At 32.9% G+C, this 13,840-nt stretch overlaps 1 protein-coding gene across 9 annotated transcripts in view; it reads right to left on the bottom strand.

The window, feature by feature from the left end:
• The window catches only part of LOC113393674 (embryonic polarity protein dorsal-like), a 50,298-nt gene that overhangs the window by 14,658 nt on the left and 21,800 nt on the right, over positions 1 to 13,840 (bottom strand). For 5 of the 9 annotated variants that reach the window (XM_026630674.2, XM_026630673.2, XM_026630681.2 and 2 more), the window contains 4 exons: positions 13,522 to 13,587; positions 6,573 to 6,696; positions 2,797 to 2,949; positions 1,645 to 1,829 (listed from right to left, as the gene is read on the bottom strand). In XM_026630674.2, coding sequence (XP_026486459.2) covers positions 1,645 to 1,829; positions 2,797 to 2,949; positions 6,573 to 6,696; positions 13,522 to 13,587 — 528 coding nt within the window. The remainder of the gene's footprint in view (positions 1 to 1,644; positions 1,830 to 2,796; positions 2,950 to 6,572; positions 6,697 to 13,521; positions 13,588 to 13,840) is intronic. The other 4 variants (XM_026630675.2, XM_026630676.2, XM_026630678.2 and 1 more) reach the window with 1 other exon arrangement.

The raw sequence follows: 13,840 nt of genomic DNA, 5'->3' as shown, positions 1-13,840 counted from the left end.
CAATGCCGGCAGAGGTCCCCATTAAGGAAAAGATTCGGAGAGTATTCCACCACTCCACACAAGCCTGTTAGTAAATAATGATAAAATGAAAATATTCTGAGTAAAATTCCATAATAGTCTTTTAGTTGGCAGGCGTCCATAGCGTTTACCGTTTTAAATTAACAATATATCGGATTTAGCGATCGCAATGCTTCCTGCATTAAAACACATGTTATGTTATGATTGATGGCTTTTATTGTAGTGCGACCATGACTTTGTTGTTGTGATACTTTTTTTTATGAAATCGATAAGCGGACGAGTAACTGGACCACCTGATGGTAAGTGGTCACCACCGCCCATAGACAATGGTGCTGTAAGACCATTCCTTACATCACTAATGCGCCGCCAACCTTGGGAACTAAGATGTTATCCCTATGTTAGGAACTATGATGTCCCTTGTGCCTGTAGTTACACTGGCTCACTCACCCCTCAAACCGGAACACAACAATACTGAGTACTGCTGTTTGGCGGTAGAATATCTGATGAGTAGGTGATACCTACCCAGACGGGCTTGCACAAAGCTCTACAACCAAGTATATAATCGTGTTTTTTTTTTATAATAATTCGCACTCAAGTGGTCCCTGAAAACTATTCGAGATAGAGCATGAGTTTCAATTTTCGAGAAACAGTATCGTGTACATACAATCAATGCAACGGCGTTTCATCGCGCGTACAAAAATAAGTGGGCGTTATAATGGTATACGTTAGACCATTGAGGTAACATAACAAAGATATAAATTTAAACAGAAGCTGTCTACTCCCCCTCCACGTTAAATGAATTAATTTTTAATAAAATAATGTTAACAAATATAATCGAGTTTGTATTGTTTTGCTGCCATTACTCTTATTCGTCTTACGCACACTAATAAGTCTTGTAGTCACGAGCGTCACTCACCTGTTGCTCGCCGATAACGGTTTAGCTCGGCGGGCGCGCTTTCGTGAGTGAATACTATACGTTTTGTAATCACTAATCAAAGAATAGTATCATATTTTTTAACCCAAAGACTATAAACAAAATATCAAATTATTCATTTACAATTATTAGGGCAACAACAGTTCTAATTTGTATAAAGTAACTGTTATTCGACTGTTGATTTATGACCTCTTTTTTGAGAATTTATGGAGCTTATACCACCACGCTACTTCAATGCGAATTAACATCGGACCATGCAGGTTTTCTCCCGAGGCTTCCCTTCACCACGGATCACAGGATGTGCAACAGTCTGGTTATGTGTAAGTACTTAGGTGGTAATCTTATAATAACAAAAACATATGGATCCTCGTCTCGTCGAGCAAGATTTTAGGATTCAGGAGGTTTAAATATGTTCGGAACATTGCCTACAAGTTTATTCTCACGGCCATTCCTTCGATCTTCGGACACACTAAATATTAGTGTATATTTCAATGTCAGAAGCAGTAATATATACGGAACCTTCGATTTACGATTGCGACTTAATTAATACAACTGTTTATGTAGATCTCGACCAATGATGTCATATCAATTCAAGGTTGAACTTGTTTATTTATATTTACTGTGACAATTTTGTTATGGACATAGGTGTTTGTTCGCTTAACTTCGATGTACGTTTTAAGCACAGTACTCACTTCTGAAGGGGTCCACTCGGAGCCTCTCTCTAGTCTTGAGCGCGTCTGCGATGTCTTTCCGCTTGACGCACTGTATGCCGAGGTTGCTGAAGGAGACCTGCGGGTTCTCCTCGTTGATGGTCGTCTTGACGGTGCACACTCCATTCTCGCAGCGCTCCCGACCCACCAGGTTGTGGGGGTGCGGTCTGGGGATAAAAATAGGATCTAATGTTTTTGTTAACCAATGTTATATTATCTCATTACTTTTGGATACTTTCTGCCAATAGAAGTTGTTACGAGAGACGTATAAAATAAACCGCTGTTGAACTTTCTGCATTTTGATAAGTGTTAGGTTACACAACACATATTTGTAAATTCTTCAATCGGTACTATTTAATTCATTTTTATTGTCAATTGAATATTATTTATACGTGTGACGTGTTATCAAACAGCAAATTTGAACGTTGACATAAAAAAACTCGTAGGAAGTAAACGTTAATTTATCACATTTAATATTGTTTTAATTATGTTGAATGGCGACGCAAAAAATTCACGAAACGATAGTCGTACAATAACAATATTTATGTGTCTTTTTATATGTTTATATAATGATATAGTATTAATATATAATTGTCGGATTTTTTATCATATACTTCATAGATAGATATTATGCATTAAATATTACGTTCCAAATATAATAATATTTATATAGTTCAAAACAAACACAAAATATGAAGAGATTTAGTTGGAAATCGAAAATTATAAAATTAAATTAAATTATTTTTGCCATAATTTTTTTCCATTATTCGACATAAAAAAGATATGTTCTGGACAAACAGACGTCTTCTAATAACACGAATATTAAAAAGTATCCCTAAAATAGCACAAACGGTAAGGGATGAATGCGTCACTGACGAGATGTAATGTATTCGTTACGTGGGCGTTACGTTGCCGAGTCGTGGGGTGACCGTGACTCACTATTACGTTCCGAAACTTCAACGTTTAATGTTCACCGAAAACGAGCTTCCATTCATAAAGTAACCTCGTAATTAAATGTTATTTTAGTTTATTATTCAAGACTATCATATTTTTATATTTAGATAACTTTAAGACAGTATGTTTTAAAAAAAAAACATTTAATTATTTTTTTACACACACAACAAATACACTTACTTGTAGGGCTCCTCTCTCGTGACGCAGGACACGACGACGATAGCTGGTCCTTTGTGTCCACATATCTCTATCGTGGGGTAAGTTTTCCTCTCCGGCGTGCTGTTCACGCCAGGAATCGAACCCGCTGACCGGCCCTCACATTCGTATCGGAACCTGAGAAACATGTTGCATACGTCAGCAATAATATTAAAATTATTAAATAATAATATATATATTTCTATACACATAATATACATCATATCGATTGGAATATAAGGGAAATTATTTAATATATCCAGATTTGTAGTTATTATATGATACCAATTTGAGTCCATATATTTATCTCTAAAGAAATATTTATATAATATTTATTAAGCGGCGGGCGTCCATTGATTTGTGGAAATATTAATTTATTCTTCATACTTTCCAAGTCTCCATGCACAAGTGCTTTTTTTTATTCACTCTTATAATAAGATGAGCAAAAAACTGTACATATATAATAAGATACCTGGAAATATAATCAATTACAATAATTTAAAAAGTTTATTGAGAGTAAATTTATAAATAAATCTTATTATTCATTACAAGCATACTTTTAAAAAAACGCCTAGATTGAGGATCGGGTTCCATCACAGGACACTAATTATTATGAAAAACAGCATTGTAAATCTCTTTATTTAAAAAGAGCAATCATTCTTGCAGTTTCTTCTCGCTGGAGGTTGCTTTCCGAAATGGTGGTAGCGTTTAAATATTGACGATTCAACAACGCTCCATTGCGTTCTAACCACTTGGCCATCTCAGTTCATCTCAGGTAGATAGAAGGCTTTTGGAGAAGTTAAGTGTCAAGGTACAAATTTAGAAAACGCATAAATCCTATATACGTACAAATAAAAAGCAATAAGTTTTATTCAGGGGCTGATAACACGTGCCTTTCAATTAAACGCGCCGTGGTTCACATTAGGTCAAATAAAATAGACACAAAATTGATACCCATTGCGGTATAATAATACACTACCGTATTTTTTTTAAGCAAAATGTATTCACGCGAACGTGCACTCTATTCCAGTATACACAATGTCCATAATTGCGTAGTAAGCGGTTCATTATCGGCGGTCGTCTATACATACTATAACAGGAAAACAATGTCAATTACTCGTGTGACTTGGTATAATGCCACTCTAAGTACATGCAGCTGGCTTATTTTTTATATATTTTATTTCCTAAGTTTTTCCTCTATTTAGTTTACATTGTAGCAAAAAATATATAGATTCATGAATGAGAATAATTGTGCATTTGTGCATTGAGTGAAGTTACAGTACCTACACATGTGTTGCTATTAGAAATTATTAAGTCTATGATGTTAGAATTAAAATGGCAACGATCGCTTGTCTCTTACATCCTTTTGTTCTGACATATGCATTAAATCGGAACTACTTTTGACCGACATTGTAGCGCGTATTTTAAATTCTATTAGATTTATAAGTGTGATATTTGGAGGATGTGTCCGTGTGAGGTCCTAGGTTGAAAAGTACATATATTTTATTTTTGAATTGCGATAAGCAATTCAGCAGAATCCTTTATTAAAAAGTACTATTAACGCGGCTTCATACTCGTGCTGCCGATCTTTGTTCAAGAGTCTTAGGTAGTGGCTATTTGCTGTTATACTTACCATCAATATTTATATAGGTTCGGAGTCAAGATTCAAGGGAAGTCCCCGTGATTTTAACTAGACATTCGTCGTGAAGGTCACATAGCTGAAGTACCTACATTAATTCGTTTCTAATACTGTCAATATAAGTAATCGTATAAATATAACTTATTTATCTGAGATCGGCAGGGAAATCTTAAGATTTGGGTCGGGAAGATCCTAAATATTATGACAGAGACAATATAGAAGGTCAAAAAAAATGATGTAGATAAATTATCATCAAAAAATGAATACATTTTATATTAAGATTATTAAGATCACTTAAGATTAGAAGAAAATGATTTTATCTTATAAAATTCACGGACGATATATATGTTAGTTTTGGTCAAAATATCATCTGTTGTGGCGATTCTGCATGAGAGGAACCGTCCGCACGTATATTAAAAAGTGCAAGTGTGTGTCCAAGACTAAAGTCGACATTTGTTTCTTTGACATTTAAAAAAAAATCCGCTGAGTTTATTTCGCTGATTCTTCTCAGTCCGAGGTGTTAATTTCCGAACCGGTGGTAGATTTTTGACTATCAATAAGTAAGTGAAACAGTTCTATATTGAATTTTTAATTTAAGATTTTTGATTGTGACTTTGAATTCGATTAAGTACTAAGGAGAAATGTTAGACAATAATGATTGCCGATTGAATTGAAAATGAAGAAATTAATATTAATTATTCAATATACGTATTAAATTTTCAAAATTATATCTGTGTGCCGTCATGGCTCTTGAATGAGATATACCCATATTCAACCAATGATAGACATGTTTAGACAATTTTTAAATTTGATTTAAAAAATAAATTGATAAAAAATTAATACCATAATAGGATTACAGCACAGTTTAATATATATGATATCATAACATGTCTTTTGAATGTTTTTTAAATCAATAAAAAATGAACACTTGTCCACGCGTGGAGTGAATGAACGCCAGCAGTGACGTAGCGTCTGACGCGTGCCTAAATCGGTCTAACCCTAGCACGTCGCCTGCGTCATTGCGGTCCGCTGACAGACACACAATATGATTCGCCAGAATTTTCAGATAAAACTATCATTATAATGATGTGATTAAATTAAATGTAAGATACATAACGGTATACCTATTTAATAGTTGACGAACCATCATACAATACTTTTCGATTAGGTCAACCAGTTTAGATCCGATATGATACGGAAGCTGTAACGATGTTTTTTAAGAACAAAATAGAGAGTTTGTTATGATTATTTTATTAAGATTTAATATATATAAATATATTATTGAATTACGTAATTCTATACCAATCGGAGGAATGAATGATAATCAAATCTTAGATTTAGATATTCCCTGCGATTTCCTAATAGACCTGTTATATCGTGCACAAACAGTTCTTGATTATTATATTTTTATTTATAATGCAACACAGTTCCAATTAACTTCTTTAATTTGGCCCATTAAAAAATTTAAGGCATGTCATAAAGACATTCATAAATAAGGTGTATTTATGAATGTAATTAACAAGATTGTATTTAAGATAAAAAACGTGTGGACTTAGTATTTTTTGATTTAGGAAGGATATATATAAATTTAATAGTACTTTAATGACACACTCTGAAATTAGGATGGTGGAAAAGAGTAATCACATACTGAGTTTCTTGCCGATTCTTCGACAGAATCTACTTACCGAAACGTTAGTACCTTTACTTTCAATTCAACACTGTAACATGACGATTCAAAAGTGCTTTTATGAGCCAACTTGAATAAAGAAACAAAAAAATATGTTGATATTTTTTTTTCTGAGATTATTCAAGATTGGTTGGGATTGGTTGAGAAACCAATGATATTGCGTCAATTCTATGTCAATGTATCTTTACTCCTCCTATGATTGGAATAGACTGCATATCATTCCTTTAAGTGGAACAAACTTCAAAATTTAATTAGATAGAATGAACACCATTCCACTATCAAATTAATAAAATTGCTTATAAGATATATTCTTAAAAAAAACGTGTTTCTTTACGAAACGATTAAAAAACAATTAAAAAAGGCTAGACGATTCAAATGAACTTCCTTATAAAATTGTACTTGACACTGAATGAATAAAAATGAATGAGTAAATACCTCAAGGCCTTGCTGGCTGGCTGCTCGACGATCCGGACAAAGGGCTGCCCTGCGTGGGGCGCCGGCGGTCGCGGCATCTCTACGCCCGCGCCGAAGAGCGGGTCCGCCCTCGATATCGCGTCGACTGCACGCAAATACATTTCATTATCATGATGTAAATCATTTATTATAGAAAGTAGTGCTTTTGTTGTATATGTTTACACATAGTTATTTCATAACGGTAGAATGCTGATCTCTAGCAGCAAGCTTTTAATTTTAGAGAAATATTGATGGTAATATCCTTCCGACCGAGTACGGCCACGGCGGCCGCTCTCGAGCGAAACTAGCCAACTGCGCAGGATATTATAGTGCAGAAACACAAGTGCACTCTCTATTCCTCTTCACTCACCCAATTCGTCATCCGAGGGGAAGGCGTATCCGATAAAACCAGAAACATTTAAGGACTGTAGGACTGATGGCTTTACTTAGCATTCTACCGACAAACAGTGATATAAGTAATTATGTGATTCGGTTCCAAGAGTGAATGAGCCAGTGTAATTACTGGCACTAGGGATAACGCATATTAGTTCCTAATATCTAAGGCGATGGTGATCACTTAATATCAAGTGAACAATTCCTTAAAAGACTTCCGACTTGGGCATTGAACCCAGGATATTGGGATTCGGGATGGGATCGGTCTTATTAACTAGCCATTAGACCAACTATATCCAACACGGTGACCCTAAAAACTAGTAGAAAACATAAACGTCAACCAATATGGTAATTATGAAATAAACTTCAATATTATCATACAAAGTTCGTGTAATACAAAAATTAATCAGAAGTTTATATTGAGTAGGTATAATAACGAGCAATAAGAAAAAAAATTAATTAACACATATTTTTTTAAAAGTTGATTAACAACTGAATCATAATGAGCCGAGCAGATTTTGGAGCCCAGTCCCAATAGCTCCAAATAAATAAGTATATAAAAGTGTTACGTTGCCCCGTCATAAGCACAATGAGCCCCGGGTGCAAGTAGAGCCTGACGATCTTCCTTCCACCAAAAATGATTACTAATTGACCTTCTGGGGAACCTCAATGTTCCAAGATAAAGCACGTTAATAAGTACCTACATTAAAATGATTTTTTTTTTTCCAAAATATTTGTGTCTCATTTTAAACCAACTTATCTATTTTTTTTCTTAAATTATTACTTTTTTAATTTACATGTTGTTAACAAGCAAGAGGCCTTGATAGAAAGTGACTACCACCGCCTATGTACTTCCGCAACACCGAGGGGGCTTGCAAAGAGACTTTAAACGATCGACGATGCGCATTTCTTTACGCAATTAATCCATTACTCAAGAAAAAAATAAGTAAAACAAAACCTATTTCAAAAAGGGTTGTCAATATTTATCTACTTCGTTTTATAATAGAAACTAAATTAATTATATTAACCTTTTACGCAAAGTACTAGGTTACATAGTTTAAAAAAAATATATATTTATAGATATAAAATTTTTACATTTTTTTTCATACTGATATGTATTTTTTTGTTTCATCGTTGATTATATTTAAAAATAACCAAGGTGAGAAAGTATAATAATTTATAATTAAAATATGCAAATTCGAAAAGATATAGGTTTCGATGAAGCAAGAACAGGATATGAAATCTTATAGCAGTTCAATACAGCTTACGCCGAGATGGAAAAACCAATATTTAGTGAAAGTTGGCGTTCCAACGCAACGAGTTTGAACTGTAAAAACAGTCTACTTCTGTCTGTATCATCCAAAATTATTTCATAACAACAGCTTAATAGCGTAAATGTTAACGAAGGTTGCGAGTTCAAACCCGGGCAAATACCATTGGATTAACATGTGCTTAATTTATATTTGATTAATTTCTTCTGTTGATTTATTTATTTTATCGATATTCCAGGCTGTTATTTTTATTTCACTTTTAATGGATTTAAGAATGACCAAAAATAATGATAACATTTAAGTACATTCAAGACTTTTTAAAAGAAGAAGTGTTGATAATAATAATCATTTATTGTACACCAAATTACAAAAAATAATGTTACAAAAATATTTATTAAGATATTCTGTTTCTAAACAGACATCCTAAGGGTAGAAAGAAATATATATAATATTGCAAACATACATAAACAAATAAAGTGACATGCTATATATTACATTTAATAATAATAAACATTACATATAATATATATATACTCACTGAAATATAAAAGATAAATACATATATTCATTTAGACAGTACAATATATTAAATAAGTTATAGATATATACTAAAATTTTAACATTTTGATAACTTACACAAGGCGCTGTTTACAGAACACAAACTACACAACCCTATTGCTTAACTTTTTATAAATAATTCCGGTAATGTTTAAGACGTGGCGTCCACGGCGGTATTATCACATTTCATTGATAACAGTTCTTTATATGGGTCGGATATTAATATCCTGGGTATACCTTAGGTATTACCCAATCAAGGGAAAACGTGTTTTAATCGCATCATAAATACAAGAGTATTTCTTATTCATAATTCCATGCACGGTTTAAACTAACGCTTTATGTATTTCCCATATTGTGTACGATTACATAATGGGTACGTAAATATTACATAATGAACATATGTATCTATCGTATAATAAATAACGGTCACTATAATACGTCGACAATACGTATAACTGGCTTTTGAAGAGGCATAAATTAGATGAGTCGATTGGTTCGACGGTTGGGGTCAGTGAACTATGTCTGCGTATCTAACGCATGTCCTTTTGTACTATGAAACAGAATACTGAGATCTGAAATTAATACTTCAAACGATGTCGATATCTTCAAAGTAATGACCTATGGGAAGGACTCGTGTGTTTATAATAACAGCCTGTGATGATCCTATTGCTGGACAGATGCTTCGTCAACGTTTGAGGAAGAAACCTTTTCCTCTGTGAGTTTCATTATTACTAATTTAAAGAAGACAGATCAACACATGATTCACCTGATGATCAGTACTCGCCCATACTCAAGTGGCCAACTCTATCAAGTTCTCTTAGTACCTTAATTTTATTTATCTAGAATACAAATACTGAAATAGGTCTTACAAGGCAAGTTGTGAGGACATTATTCTGCGGTTTTATAGATACCCGACAGTTACAGTTTACGTGCAGGTAAAATCAGTATTATATCCCGAGCTCAAATAAACATTCGCCAACTATCTATTCGCCCGTATGGTGCTCATACACCGTACAACACGCCGCACGTATTTTTCTATAAATATCTCGTAACATTGCTCAAACTATTGGTGCGAATACCAAAAAACAATATTACGTAAACTGTATGGAATATTTAATATGTTTTTTTATTAAAAAAAATATTATTTATGACGTGCCTCGCCTTTTTCGAAAAAACCAATTTAAAATTGAATAAAATATTTGTAATTTAATAATTCTCCGACGTGTAAACTTTGAACAACGAAATAACAACGCTTAAAAATTTAGAAATATGACTGGTAATTCAAATGAGTTTTTCTGTGAAATTATTAGTAATGGAAAAAGTGGAAAATCTTCGAAATAGAGCCACATAACATATGACAAGCAGACAATTATAAATGTGCATGTCACTTTGCTAATGTATACACACATTTATGTGTCACAATAAAAACTTTTTAGTTTAATCAAAGATTATTTTTGCATACCTTTGTTAATAACACTTGAAGTACATACTTATTTAATCAAAAAGGAAATCATAGATAAAGTGAGAATTGTCACAGGAACTGAAACACATAGCGGCATATGTAATTGTACTCGTAACGAACTCTATTTCAATTTCCGTCCGAAATCGTGAAATCACAAGGACAAGGTTCGTGATAAGCTATCGTAACGCAACATTTAATACACTTAACCGATCGTATCAACTCCTCTGATTAAACGTGAGACGTTTCAAGTCGTTCGAGTGTTCATTGCCATCGCAAATGCGCCACCAATCCTGGTAACCAAAATATGATGTCCCTTGTGCAACATTATAGTTTGAATAGGACATAGTTTAAAGAGTGATTGAGCTAGTTTAGCTACAAAGCTCAATAATCCTTCAAAACATATCAATACTAAGTACTGCTGTTTGGTGGTAGATTATACGATGGTCGAAATATTGAAAATTGCATGTAATTTCGTCAATATATGGATATATATATATACTAATATTATAATTATGTTAAATAAAACATTTTTTGTGTAAAAGTATATTATGATATTACTAGTCTAAAAAACTTCTGGATCAGAAGTAACAAAGGCTAAATTTATATAGGACTCGTTATAGTCACAAACTGAATTGTTAGTGGGCAAAACCGCGGACATAGCTCGTATAAAATAAGTACTAACTATAATTTAAAAAAAAAAACATTATTCGATTACAACCATGTTTTAATTAAGCATAATGATTATTATAACAATTAAAATAAACAACATTATATAAGGAAGTCCAAGATTCCCCAATGGGGATCTTGGAGCCAATGCTCAAAATGTGTTTTTATTCAAGGTTAAGAGTTCAATTCCGGGTTAAGCGTTAAGCTTTACGAGTGTTGTAATTCAACACCTATAGTATAAAGGAATAGGGAAACTACGATATATTGAAAGAAATCTTGAGACGTGTTTGTACCAAACTCCTATTGAACTAAAGCGTCGTATCCGCCAGGACAAGAAAATAATTTCTTTCTTATAATCGTTGCATATTTTGCAGGAATCGCAATCGATATTTATGTTCGGTTCCTATATTTAACGAATCGTTATTGTACATCTGTAACCGATTATTTTAAGTTACGATAAAAAAAAGCGTGGAGTTAATGCTTGTTGACTTCCAGACAGGAGACATAACATACATATACAATTGTATTTAACTAACATGACTATATTTTTATATGTTGAAAAAGAGTAACTACTGAGTTTCTCGCCTGTTCTTCTCGGTAGAATCTACACTCCGAACCGGTGGTAGCTTTACTTTAAATAGTTTGTTAAATGACGATTCAAAAGTGCTTGTAAAAGCCTACTTGAATAAAGTATATTTTGATTTGATTTGAATCAAAATCGATCACTTAATTCCTTACTAAAGGTTTTGTCTACGCATACATGCAACGCAAAAAAGTTTTTGTGTAAAACCTCGTAGACACTTCGAAACGTTCGTGAGCACAAAACGAATAGTAACCGGGCCTAAATCTTTAATAGTACTCTACATTACATTGTCAACATTTAGTGTTATCAGATAGGTTTTAATTAAAAGTCATAACCATTATTCGTAATATACACAGCATACTATTATTACCGACTTGATTTAGGCTGGAGATTTTGATGGGCCAAAATTCAAACGTCCGTTTATAAAATATTTTCCTGTTATAGCCCATTCCAATGGAAGTATAAAAATAAAATCTTAGATTTACGTAATTCATTCGATCTGCTAATACCACAGCGATATTGTGCACTACTTAGAGTTTATTATTAATATATATTTTATTTAAACCACGACACTATTGCACTTAAATACTTATTTTCACTTTAATTTTACTTCCAAAGCTTCGTCGACGTTCAAAACGCAATTTTTTCGCAAATCCATAGTGAATATCATAGATTGATCAAGCTCTCGAAAAATGATATCGCGTTAATTTACTGTCAAATGTTGTTTATTTCGCTTTTTTCCTGTTATGGTTGGAGTATACATAATGACATGTGCTCACTTCTATTATCTCGGTTAGGTTAAGTTACAGACAAGTCAGAATTTCTTTTTTCAGACGTCACATATACATACGAAAGAATAAACTCGGATCGCATCGAAAAACCTAAAACACAAGATTAGTATATTTATTTTATTTTTTACATCCTTTTCAAACTTTATTTCCTGAACAATATATTATCGCTTTGTTTTATACACTTAGCATTAGCAACCGTTAAGAGTTCAGAGTTTAACAATACTTGCTTAAAATAAACCGATACAGACCATATTCCTATTTCCTGTAGATGATTCAAAAGGAATTCCCTAATTAGCAACGACAGGCCTACACAGTCATAATTTAAACAATTTAAGGAACACGTCTTGTTCTAAAATTTAATATTGTAAGTCTCTGTGACCCGTGACCCGTGATCCGACGATCAGCGATAAGCTCAACGTTATTATATAATATTTATAATATGTAATTTTTAGTTATTCAAGTTCGATATGTCCCATTGAATTAGTTAAATCTCATATTTATTTTACGTTAATTTAATTACTATATTTTTTTTATACTTTAATAATATTTATTTTATCAGCAAATTGCACTTATAGTATAAAGATGTTTGTTTGTTTACGTTACTCTATAAATCCAATCCATGTATAAAACTGTAATTTCTAAAGCATGATGGTGTGTTTGTCTGCTACTGGGGGCCAATTCCACTAAGTCATAACAGAAATTATTCGTACCAACTTCGACTACTCACAAAAATTAACCTCAGCTTTATCGTAACCGAGGACTAATCCTACTTATTTATATCGATTTATTTTAGGGTTTGTCATCAGGTTTAAAAAAGCAGCCTGTCCATCATTGAACTTCAAGCTTGCTTCTTACCCAATTTCATAAAATTCGGTAACTGACAGACACAAAGAGTTACTTGAGCATTTAGAATATTAGTATAGATCAAGTGAAAAAGTAAATAGATTTTTAAAACGCTAACAAATTACAACGGTTTATATAAATACCAAGAGTGAGTTCCCCCGGACAAACATTTCACGAATTAAAAAGGATATTTAAGTGCAAAATACACTTTGCATATTTGCATGTACATTAGTCATATATATTAGTATAACGGAAACAATGAGCTGATACATTAATTAGTGCCGGAAAATTAATGAAATAAAAGTAATACAGTATAAAACAATTCCACCGAATAATATTTATGAGGACGTGATTTGATACTCACTGACATCACTAATATTCAGGTTGGGTGGCTGTTCGCCGACCACTTGCTCTACAGGCAGAGCACCCTCTGCAAAACAAACAAATGAACATACGGTCATGTTTCAAAACCTAATGGAGACTGGTACACATAACAAACACTATATAACCAATATGTACAATATATTACACTATAAAGCTCTACTTCCATTCAATCAGTTGCTAATATTACAACGTGATACGCTCAAGCCCGCTCAATAATACTCAAGCTCAATATGTGCAAATATATTTAAATAAAGTCAAGCGAATGAAGCGTGTGAAAAATAAGTCACCATTATTGATGC

The sequence above is a fragment of the Vanessa tameamea genome, chromosome 10, assembly GCF_037043105.1.
Source record: "Vanessa tameamea isolate UH-Manoa-2023 chromosome 10, ilVanTame1 primary haplotype, whole genome shotgun sequence".
In the NCBI taxonomy this organism is placed as follows: domain Eukaryota; kingdom Metazoa; phylum Arthropoda; class Insecta; order Lepidoptera; family Nymphalidae; genus Vanessa; species Vanessa tameamea.
The sequence above is the reverse complement of the archived record's forward strand: the minus strand, read 5'-3'. Positions and strand labels throughout refer to the sequence as shown.